Source organism: Bombina bombina, chromosome 9, assembly GCF_027579735.1.
Source record: "Bombina bombina isolate aBomBom1 chromosome 9, aBomBom1.pri, whole genome shotgun sequence".
In the NCBI taxonomy this organism is placed as follows: Eukaryota; Metazoa; Chordata; class Amphibia; order Anura; family Bombinatoridae; genus Bombina; species Bombina bombina.
Genome location: NC_069507.1, coordinates 187,578,457 through 187,591,249, shown reverse-complemented (window position 1 = coordinate 187,591,249; position 12,793 = coordinate 187,578,457). Strand labels below are relative to the sequence as shown.

The 12,793-nt window shown below is 34.5% G+C and overlaps 1 protein-coding gene across 2 annotated transcripts in view; it reads right to left on the bottom strand.

Moving 5' to 3' along the window:
- The window catches only part of DHX32 (DEAH-box helicase 32 (putative)), a 195,249-nt gene that overhangs the window by 58,835 nt on the left and 123,621 nt on the right, over positions 1-12,793 (bottom strand). For both annotated transcript variants that reach the window (XM_053692517.1, XM_053692516.1), the window contains 2 exons: positions 12,047-12,146; positions 8,871-9,029 (listed from right to left, as the gene is read on the bottom strand). In XM_053692517.1, coding sequence (XP_053548492.1) covers positions 8,871-9,029; positions 12,047-12,146 — 259 coding nt within the window. The remainder of the gene's footprint in view (positions 1-8,870; positions 9,030-12,046; positions 12,147-12,793) is intronic.

Genomic DNA, 12,793 nt, shown 5'->3' with positions numbered 1-12,793 from the left:
CCAGTAGATGTCAGTAATCACTGGTACATATGGCAGTACTGCAATATCACCAGAGGATGTCAGTACTCACTGGTACATATGGCAGTACTACAATATCACCAGTAGATGTCAGCATTCATTGGTACATATGGCAGTACTGCAATATCACCAGTAGATGTCAGTACTGACTGGTACATTTGGCAGTACTGCAATATCACCAGTAGATGTCAGTACTCACTGGTACATTTGGCAGTACTGCAATATCACCAGTAGATGTCAGTACTCACTGGTACATTTGGCAGTACTGCGATGTCAGCATTCTGTGGTACATATGGCAATACTGCAATATCACCAGAGGATGTCAACATTCTGTGGTACATATGGCAGTACTGCAATATCACCAGTAGATGACAGTACTCACTGGTACATATGCAGTACTACAATATCCCCAGAGTATGTCAGCATTCTGTGGTACATATGGCAGTACTGCAATATCACCACTAGATGTCAGTACTCACTGGTACATGAGATGCCAAATATCAGAAAGGTACAGCCAAGAGTACTGGAATTTAATTAGTACATATAATCGCTCACTGTTACCAATGACAATGCTACAACTTTACAGGCAGATAACAGCATTTGGGGCCAAACAGTTGCTTTCTTCCCAACATTTCCAAAAGGCTTTTTAGGACTGAGAAATGAGGGCTTTTGTGGGCAGTGACCCACAAGTGTTTTGGTGGTTGGGCGTTTGATGGGTGTAGTGGGCCACAGCCATGTCACATGCTTTGTTGTGTACCGAGTGTAGTTAGAGCAGCCCTAAAACTAAAGGCATTTCCCCCGGCTGGAGACAAACATTGGGCAGACCTCCAAACATGTGACAATCCTGAAGGTCCGCAGTTGGTTCCTCACCAACATCTGTTGCAGCTAGGCCAGGTGGAACCATTCACATTAATAAGAATAATGAATAGACTTTCTCTTGTGTGTGCAGTGAATCAATATCATTTTCTTGTAAGTACAGTGACACAGTAGAACATAGCCCATTTGTACATTTTTGTTCTTCAAATATCGGTTTTAAACATGGATTTCCTTTTATCAGTGCAGTGCTGCTCTAGACAGCTTTTAAACATAGCAAGGAGTGATAGGGATTGATAGGTACAGCAAAAAGGAAGTACATGTGGACAGCTTTTTGTGTCTCATTAAACCTCATCAGCACAAGTTAAGATGTCTACTTGAGGCTGGTAAATGGCATCCAAACCAGTCTCAAAATAAAATTAAGATTAGGAAAAAACAAAATCTCCACTGTGATTTTAGTGACACACAATAGATCCTTGTATAGCCCATCTGCACATTTTTCCACAGAAACCTTAACTACCAATGGAGTAGAGGATTCTGGGTAGTGAAATGCAAATACAAATCAGGGACAATCCAGCATAATGCCAGCTGGCCCGCATGGCTATTGGCTAAAATCACCTCAGTGATAAAAAGCGTTCCACTATGGGCGGCCTGAGGCGCTCAGCGCAACAAATGCTACAGACAAATAAAGGAACTTTCAGCATGAAGTATTTTATACTTCATGACTGAAAGTCTCCTTTATTTGTTGAACTGGTAAATCCTAACATTTCACAAACTTTAGGATTTACTATCACTGATAAATCTTAGCTACAATTCAAGAACAATAACATAACTGAATATGATACGCAGAACACATTTTTACCAGGACTTTTCCTTTTTTTTTATAAATGTTATCAGAGAGAGAAGAGAAGTAAAGAGATGAAAAAAAGTGGAGCAGTATAGAATCTGCTAAACATTGCCCAGAGGCACACAAACTTACATCAAAGCAGTGACATTAAAGGGACCACAACTTTTTTATTTTGCAAATATCTTTTGGACTGAAGGCATTGCAGTAGAAAAAAAAAATAAAATAACTGACATTTATGTGTTATGACGACTTGGCAAAGTACAGGACGTACTCTCATAAATGTTTAATTGGAAATGCAGAGTAAAAACCTTAGAGGTGAGATGAAAAACAGTCTGGGTAAAAACAAAACAAAAAAAGTACTTTATTTATACTTTTTTATTAAAAATGTATTTACAAAATCTAAATATCTCATGCTACAGAAATGAGCAGCGCATTATTTAACAAAGTAAAAGGATGAAAGTTATGAAGGAACAAAAATGCTGGTTTGAAATGTAGTATTAAAATATTAATTAGTAAATATGTGCACCAATATATTCATAAAAAAACAAAAACAAATCTAAGTTAAATATAAAGGTTAGAAAATCACTGGTGTGGTATAAAGGCAAAAAAGAAAATAAGGTAACTACATTTAAAGGAATATTATTTATTATTTTGTCCCCTTTTCCTGTAATTCCGTTCTGAAATTGTGTATATAAAATGACTGTGCAAAATTTGATAACGTAAGAAATTTGTAAAGGGTCTTAAAACTGCATGCCAGTGTTAATTTTAAAGGCAAATGTCTCTGTTAATAATTACAACAAATATCAAGTAACTCAACAAAAAGTTTCTGCAGCTAGCATAGGCACAGCATAACAAACCCATACTCGTGGGTTATGCTTATTTTGATAGGAAGACTCAACAGATTCGAAAAAATTTTGGCAAGAAATTAACACTGCTCTAGAACTTCCAAACTCATTATCTTCTCCTGGAGTAAAGGTTTATTAACCTGTTTTTCTTTATGGTATTAAGGTTTGAGCCAGCAATACAGATTTCACAGATTTAACTGTTCTGGTATATAACATTTTGATTTAGTTTTAGTCATAGTCTTTTGACTAAAATGTAATTTTGATTTAGTCATAGGGGCATATTTATCAAGCTCCGTATGGAGCCTGATGCCCTGTGTTTCCGGTGAGCCTTAAGGCTCGCCGGAAACACAAGTTATGAAGCAGCGGTCTAAAGACCGCTGCTCCATAACCTGTCCGTCTGCTCTGAGGCAGCGGACAGACATTGCCAGAAATCAACCCGATCGAATACGGGTTGATTGACACCCCCTGCTAGTGGCCGATTGGCCGTGAATCTGCAGGGGGTGGCATTGCACCAGCAGTTCACAAGAACTGCTGGTGCAAGGATAAATGCAGAGAGCGTATGCTGTCAGCATTTATCGATGTGCAGCGGACATGATCCGCAATATCGGATCATGTCCGCTCGCACAATGATAATTCGGACCCATAGTCTTGACTAAAATGCCATTTTGGACAGTGATATATACAAAATGGTGGGGGATTATCCACTTTTAACTGCCAAAAAAAGCCCCATCTTTACAAGGCAAAATTGTACATAGTCATTATGTTAATAATGACGCTAGAAATTGGTTAGAAAGTACTAAACCGAAAAATGGATGCTTTCCCTGTAAAGAATTCAAAACGTGCAAATATTTACTAATAGGTAATAAGATAGAAGACACTAAAAAGGTGTCAATTACAAAATTAGAGGATACATCACATGTAAAAAGTGTAGTAGTAATCTATGTCCTTTCATGCTCTTGTCCCAAACAATATGTTGGAGTTAAAAGAGAATGAAAGAACATAGAAGAGACATCATTAAACAGAGAATAAAAAATAGTTGGGATTGCATGCTATTTCTTTGACTTTCATGAAAGTAAAGTCAAAGATCTGTTTTATGGGCGTTGAAAAAAAAAGTCAGTGTAAGTGAAAGGGGAGAAGCTTGAGACAAAGTCCTTTTAAAAGAAGAATGCAAATGGATATTTAATTTGGATACAAAGAACTTAATTATGCCCAATTTACTTTATATGGATATCCTTATGATAATATGGTTAGGCACTTAATCTTGGAAATGTGTAAGGACTATAAATCATCAGGGAGATATTAGAAATTGGGACCATAAAGTAACGCTATTATAGAGTACTGTTGCTTTAATTTATAGCACCCCTTACTGTTATGATGTCGTCTATACCTTAAATTGTTGATCACGGTCACACCTGTTATTGTATTGACACTGATATATATATATATATATATATATATATATAAATATAAGGAGTGCATTTTTTATTAAGAGTTTTTGTTCCATAACCATTGGAAGACCGTTTGATAATGCCCCTTTAAATATATCCTATAATGTGAAGTGAGTTTATATTATGCTCCTTTAAATCTGTGTCACTATCAAAATACTATGAAACATATCTTGGCAACTCGTTTTGAACCCTGACCAAACTGTCAAAATGCACTAAGAAGCATATGAGCTTACCTAGGTTTAGCTTTCAACAAAGAATACAAAGAGAACAAACAAAATTTGCTGATTAAAGTAAAATTTAGAAAGTTGTTTAAAATTGCAAGCTCTTACCTTTTCATTTTGTTATACATTATGCAGTATCTCTGCCTGCAACGCATAGTATTTTTCTGTGTAAAATTATGAATCACACTTTATCCAATCCTAACGCGCCCCCTTTGGCGTTCAGAAAGTTAATAACAACTCCCATGGTTTTGACTGCCAAAGGGGGCAAGTTACAATTGGCTTACATCCTGATTCGTCATTTTACACAGAAAAAGACACTGCGTTGCGGGCGGAGGAATGGAGAAATTATAACAAAATTAAAAGGTAATTATTTATTTATTTTAGCAACACAATGATTTTGCTGAATGCAAGTGCCCTTCATTTACTTTTTATTACAAATAGTGTTGACAGAATAGCTTAAGTTAACAATCACTTATAAAATAATATATATATATATACATACACACATATATACACATACACACACACACACATATATACACATATACACACATGATCACCTCTCATTTCTATCTCTTCAGTAAGAATTTTCCTAACTAATAATATTATTGATTAGTTTGTGATTATCTTTAGTTTCTCGGCTAGTTAAAAGGGACACTCAAGTCAAAATAAACATTTATGATTCAGATAGTGAATATAAAAAAACCAAAATGTGCAAAATGTGATACTTTCTGTGGAACAAGATCCTTCTTATTTGAAATTCAGAGTTAAAGGGACAGTCTAGTATAAATTAAAATTTCATTATTCAGATAGGACTTTTAATGTTAATCAACTTTCCAATTTACTTTTATCATCAAATTTGCTTTTTTCTCTTGGTATTCTTAGTTTAAACTAAGCATAGGTAGGCTCATATGCTAATTTCTAAGACTTTGAGGGCTGCCTCTTATCACAAGCTTTTTAAATCTCTTTTCAACACAAAGAGACAGAAAGTACACATGGGCCATATAGATAACACTGTGTTCAGGCACAGGGGGTTATGTAAGATTTAGCACAATACAATGCTAAATTTAAGACAATAGATAATAAACAGTCACAGTCATGTGATCAGGGGGCTGGAAGAAGGTTCCTAGATACAAGGTAATCACAGAGGTAAAAAGTATATTAAAAAGGGACAGTCTAGTCAAAATTAAACCTTTATGATTCAGATAGGGCATGAAATTTTAAACAACTTTCCAATTGACTTTTATCATTGCATTTGCTTTGTTCCCTTGGTGGTATTTTTGAAAAGCTAAACCTAGCTAGGCTCAAACTGATTTCTAAACCATTGAAAACCGCCTCTTAGCTCAGAGCATTTTGAAAGTTTTTCACAGTTAGACAGTACTAGTTCATGTGTGTCATATAGATAACATTGTGCTCACTCCCGTGGGGTTATTTAGGAGTCTGCACTGATTGGCTAAACTGCATGTCTGTCAAAAGCACTGAGACAAGGGGAAGTCTGCAGAGGCTTAGATACAAGGTAATCACAGAGGTAAAACATATTAATATAACCGTGTTGGCTGTGCAAAACTGGGGAATGGGTAATAAAGGGATTATCTGTCTTTTTAAACAATACAAATTCTAGGGTAGACTGTCCCTTTAAAGGACCAGTCAACACAGTAGATTTGCATAATCAACAAATGCAAGATAACAAGACAATGCAATAGCACTTCAAATGAATAGTAGATTTTTTTTTCTGACAATTTAAAAAAAAGTTATGTCTATTTCCACTCCCCCTGTACCATGTGACAGCCATCAGCCAATCACAAATGCATACACGCTTATTCTGTGAATTCTTGCACATGCTCAGTAGGAGCTGGTGACTCAAAAAGTTTAAATATAAAAAGACTGTGCACATTTTGTTAATGGAAGTAAATTGTAAAGTTGTTTAAAATTGCATGCTCTATCTGAATAATTAAAGTTTAATTTTGACTTGAGTATCCCTTTAAGTGCTATTGCATTGCCTTTTTAATATGTATTTTTCTTTTCTACTGCATTGAGCCTTTTAAAAGAAAATTGACTTTAAATAAATGAAAATGAATTTTATAACAAATTATTTTGGAGAGCCAGTCGTTGACTTTAGACCAAAAATATTTTGTCTTTAGACAATGCGAAAAATAGTGGCATATGTCTGCATTGGTGGGAGTTACATTTTACACAGTTAGGGGAGATATTTTTAATCGAATTAGAAACATTAGGGGTTAAATATACTGTACTCAAATTAATTAAAAAGTATATAGGTGGTTTTTCTATCAGTAATATTTATCCAGAAAAGGTTAAGAACTGCAGACTCCAAAGAACATTATAGAAAGGGCTTTATCAGTATAAAAGCAGAGGATGAAACTAGTTGTGTTGAGGTTATGGTGGATTAGGGGTTACTAGTGGGAGGATTTTTGCTGGGTATTTGGTAGCTTAGGTGTAAATAGCAGGGATGTTTGTGATGGGAGTCTGGGAGTTTAAGGGTTAATGGAGTTTGGTTTAGGAGCGAATAGTAGCTCTGTGGCTTATGATGGGTGTGTGTTAATAGTTAATAAGGCATTTTTGCATTGAGGGATATGGTGGTTAAGGGATTAATACTTGCAATATTTTTGCAATGGGGTTATAGTGTATAGGGGTTAATAGTGGTTAGGGTATTCTTGTGTTGGGGATTATGTAGCCTAGGGGAATAGCAGTGGTTAGGGGGACTGGTGGTTTGGAGGGTTTATGGGTTTTTAGCAATGGCCGTTTATGATAGTTTAAAAGTTAAAGGGACACTAAACCCAAACTTTTTCTTTCATGATTCAGATAGAGAATGCAATTTTAAAGCAACCTTCTAATTTACTCCTATTATCAATTTTTCTACATTCTCTTGCTATCTTTATTTGAAAAGAAGAAATCTTAAGCGTAGGAGCCAGCCCATTTTTGGTTCAACACCTGGGTAGCGCTTGCTAATTGGTGGCTACAATTAGCCACCAATCAGCAGGTGCTACCCAGGTGCTGAACCAAAATGGGCCGGCTACTATGCTTACATTCCTGCTTTTTTAAATAAAATAGCAAGAGACCTACCGAGCATGCATCTATAGGTTGTGTGGTCCGAGGATTTGCAAAAACTAGTATGCAGTTGCACGTGTCCTACTGGCATATTCACGACTTTTCATTTCAAATTGGAGAATAAATGTGAAACAAAGTAAAAACTGTTTCTGTTTAAATTTGCTGTAAATACGTATTTGTTCATCATTCATTAACCTGGTAGATGACAACAACCCCTACAGTTCTATTGTTTGATAGGGAACAGAAAGGAACAAAATGTAAAAGGTCTAATGTACCTGTAAAGGAACATAAAAGTCAAAATTACATTTCCATGATTTATATAAAGGATGTAATCACCAAGCACTACCCAGGGATCTGAACCAAAAATGGGCTGGCTCCTAAGCTTAGATTCATGATTTTCAAATAAAGATAGCAAGAAAATGAAGAAAAAAAATTGATAATAGGAGTAAATTAGAAAGTTGCTTTAAAATTGCATGCTCTATCTAAATCATGAAAGAAAAAAAATGGGTTTAGTGTCCCTTTAATATTGATTAGGTAGGAATTACTGGTTAGGGAGTTTTAGTTATGGGGTTTATATGGGGGCTGCCATAAGGGTTACTAGAGTTACAAGAGCGGTAGTTAGGGAAATACTGATTTTTTTATTTTTACATTAAATTATCATTTTGTGAATTCACTAAACATGGATATAGAATTAAAAGAGACAGCCAAGTCAAAATTAAACTTTCAATATTTAGACAGGGCATGCAATTTTAATCAACTTTCTAATTTACTTTTATCATCAAATTTGCTTTGTTCACTTTGTATTCTTTTTTTTTTTAAAGCTAAAAACTAGGTAGGCTCAAACTGATTTCTAAACCAGCACCTATTATCTCAGTGTATTTTGACAGTTTTTCACAGTTAGACAATGCTAGTTCATATGTGTCATATAGATAAACATTGTGCTCACTCGCCAGGAGCTTTTTTATGTGTCGGCAATGATAAAAATGCAAGTCTGTCAAAAGAACTGAGATAAGGGGGCTGTCAGAAGATGCTTAGATACAAGGTAATCACAGAGGTAAAAAGTGTATTAATATAACTGTGTTATGCAAAACTAGGAATGAGTAATAAAGGGATTATCTTTTAAAACAAAAAAAATTCAAGTAGATTATTTAACACAATTGAAATTTGAGCTCCATACTGCTTGCACGTTTGCACTCTACTTTTAATGCAGCACAACATTTGTAGATAACATTATAGTTCTGTATTCACTCATTAGTGTAGAGACATTCATCAAACCTTACTTGTACAGGTACATGCGCTGTATTTATCTTTGTAAAGAATGCTATCAGGTGACCACCGTTACCCTTTAAAAATATTCTGGATGGGGGTCAACGTGTTCCTGTCAATCATCCTGGATACAGGGCCCTTGGTGAATGCTTCTTTAATAAAGTAAAATAATTTACTGTGGTAACGCGGGAAATGAATTGTTCTTTACTGTATGAGCAGCTCTCTTGCTTCATTAATACGCAGTTTTTTACGGTAACGTAATCTTTACAAATGACAATTTTTTGTTTTGTACAAAAGAATAAATTAAGAAATGCTTATAATGCGAGACAAATCTTTTGGAATGTACCTGGTCTGTTAATGAATTCACAGTGACTGAGACCTGCTATATCCATTCTCTTCAAAAAAAGAACCATTGACGTCAAATTCGACTCTTCTACTTTAGCCGTTAAAAATGGTCTCATTTCTTTCTGGGCAAAATCCTCAGGATATAAACAGAAAACTTTTCCTAAAAAAACAAACACACATTATTTTTTGAGGATATGATTCTCTTATAGTTTTTGTAAATATGTTTAGTGGTACTTACGCCAACAAAACAATTTAAAGAGACACTAAACCCAACATTTTTCTTAAATGATTCAGATAGAGCATGCAATTTTAATTTACTCCTATTATTAACTTTTCTTCGTTCTCTTGCTATCTTTATTTTAAAAAGCAGGAATGTGATGCATAGAAGCCGGCCCATTTTTGGTTGGGAACCTGGGTTATGCTTGCTAATTGGTGGGTAAATGTAAGCCTCCAATAAGCAAGCACCATCCATGGTGCTGAACCTAAAATGGGCTGGCTGCTAAGATTTACATTCCTTTTAAAATAAAGATAGCAAGAGAATGAAGAAAAAATTATAATTGGAGTAAATTAGAAAGTTGCTTGAAATTCCATGCTCTATCTGAATCATGAAAGAAAAAAAGTTGGGTTTAGTGTCCCTTTAAGCTTAATGGAATTAAAAGGTTAAAATCGAAATGTGCGTGGGTGCCATATACTTCCATTAGCAAAAATGCTTCTAGTAAAAGTTATTACTATTTACCTGCAGCATACGTACATATCCTGTGAGAGCTGTGCACCAGCATTCAAACACCTCACCTTCTCAAAAAGAGTCAAAAGTGACTTGTATGAAACAAATGATATCTTCATAGAAGCAATACATAGCACTGCCAGCTCTCTGAGCAGGAATAGTGTTTGAATACGGGTGCACGGCTCTCACAGGATATGTGTGTATGCTGCAGAAAAAACTGTAATAACTTTTACTAGAAGCATTTTTGCTACTGGAAGTATATTGCAAAAATTCTGCTATTTAAAATTGAAATGCACCCATTCAAATTTGACCTTTCTATACCTTTAAAACATTTAGGGCTGCAAACTTCAAACAATATTTGGACAAAGCTCTTTTAATTGTAAAATAGTGGTACAATTAATTACGAGACATTTTAGTTATGTTGCTATAGAATAAACATATGAGCCAAGTCTTATTGTTTTTAAAATAAATTAACATCCTTTTTACGGCAATTATTTTTCAATAGCAAAAACTCCAGCCACCATTTGCCTTATCTGGAGGAACAATCTGGGCAGAAAACAAGGCTAGTCACTGTCATACAGTTAGTATAACGTGAATTGTTTTGCAGTTATCAGTTTAAGCCAAATTAGGGACACATATTATTATCATAATTTATTTGTATAGCGCCGCCAAATTCCGTAGCGCTGGGTACAGTGATAGGGGTATACATGTATGTAGCAGATTTAGCCTTGAGAAGTCAGCAGGGTGCATTTCAAGGTCTGAGAGTAAAAAAATGCTCTATTTTCAGAGCTAAATTACATGAAAAGAAGTCAAAATAAATAATGAAATTCTATTGCAAAGTATTTTTATTATGTATAACTACACATTTTATATAAAAAAAATCTGAATGTGCTTACTATCCCTTTAAAGTGCACGTTTACTTCTGCCAGGGCTTATGATAAATAGTGTTGTAAATTAAAGGGACGTCGACATCTCAGAACCAAAGTACATCATTCTTCATCAAAGTGATTTTGGGTCTCAAACCATAGAAAAATATATACATGGATCTGAAGCTTCACGGTAGAACCAAATAACCATTTTCACATTTCTTTTTCTATGATTTCTTCTAGCTTCTGTATTATCCAGATTAGTTACAATTTGCAGTAGTTTTGTCTGATTCTAATTCCCTTTTAAATTCTGAAATGTTTTATCATCTTCATTTGGTTTAAACCTCTCAGTTGACCTATTAAGGTCCCAACAATACTGGTATTTTCATATTTCATGGCAGATACTTCCTGCATTTTTAGTACTACGGTATCAATGCAAACAAAAGGTCTTAAAGGGATATGAAACAGTTCTACTTTACTAAAAATATGTTAAATCAAAGTAAACCTAAAAAGAAACCGATTGTGTACAAAAACAGCAAACAACTTGTTTTGCAAAACGAGCACTTAGAAATGCTCAGTGAGATAAAAGAGCTGACATGTTGATAACTTAAGTTGCATTCTGATTTTTCTGAGCATGGGCAAAAATGACTCCATGTTTATCTAGTAAACCAGCTCATGCTACTCTAGAAGCAAGCTATGCCTTCCTGTAAAGATCCCAGCCTCTTTGTAGAACTGTGACAGGAAGTAAAAATAAATATAAAATCCTTTTAAACTGATTAAATAATACATATTGCAATTATTTATTTATTTCCACTGCTAAGTGTTTTTGTTTTATTACAACAATAAAACAGACTGTTTCATTTCATATCCCTTTAATATTGCTAAATGAAAAAAACATAGTGGAACTGTAGATGGATCAGATGTAGTTCTTAAAGGGACATGAAACCCAATTTTTTTTCTTTCCTAATTTAGATAGAGCATTCAACTTTAAACTTTCCTATTTACTTCTATTAACTATTTTGATTCATTCTCTTGATATTCTTTGTTGAAAACCATATCTAAAAAAGCCCAGTAGCTGCTGATTGGTGGCTGTACAAAGATGCCCTGTGTGATTGGCTCACCCATGTACATTGCTATTTCTTCAACAAAGAATATCTAAAGAATGCAGTAAATTAGATAACAGAAGTAAGTTGGAATATCGTTTAAAATTGTAGTCTCTATCTGAATCATGAAAGACAAATTTGGTGTTTCTTGTCCCTAATTTTAACCTCTAGACTGTGCAGTGTAATACGCAACACATTCGTCACAGACCACAGATGAGAATCAATTGTATTCAAAGAAGCAATTTCATACTCTCCAGCAGGTAAAATGATCAATTGGGAACACATTAAAAGGTAAACAAATTACAGTAAAGTGTCCCTTTAAAGCAAAAAATGTGTTTCATGTCCCTTTAAATAACTACTTACAAAACAGACTTTTCTTTTATCATCTTTAAATGATATTCAGCGCCTTAAGCTTGCCAGGGGAGAGACTTATGAAAAGCATCACACGTTACTAAGCATTTAAAATTCTCTCTGATTTAATTACCTGAACGGCACCATCCTAGAATCTGCTTCCTCATCTCGGCTTGAACCTTGCTTATTGGCTGCATTACAAGAGACTCAGCCCTTATCCTTGTATTGTAGACCTTAAAATGAATATATCAGAGTCAGAACGGAAAACATTACAAGCAGATTAGAAGCTACAGAAATTCATATGCGCTGTTCTATTGTTTTTTTTACAATTCACTTGCTTGTCTACAAAATCAATGTGGGAACTGTGTTTATGCTGGTGATAATAATTTGTTAAATTCAGCAATAGATTCAAGCAGAAACAATAAACGTTTGCCTTGTTTTCCATTTTTTCCTGGTCATTTCCTCTTTTCTTGGACAATGTTTTTTTTATTTATTTCAAAATAATATTGAATATTTATATATTATTGCTATGAACATTTTTTTTTTTTTTTAGAGGAACCAGAGAATGAATAATCTGGATATAAAAGTGTAACCACTTAAAGGGACATGAAACCCAATTTTTTTCTTTTCATGATTTAGAGCATGTCATTTTAAACCATTTTCCAATTTACTTATTTTATCTAATTTGCTTCATTCTCTTGATATCCTTTGTCAAAAAGCATATCTAGATAGGCTCAGTAGCTGCTGATTGGTAGCTGAACATAGATGCCTCGTGTGATTGGCTCACCCATGTGCATTTCTATTTCTTCAACAAAGATAATCTAAAGAATGAACCCAATTAGATAATAGAAGTAAATTGGAATGTGGTTTAAAATTGTAT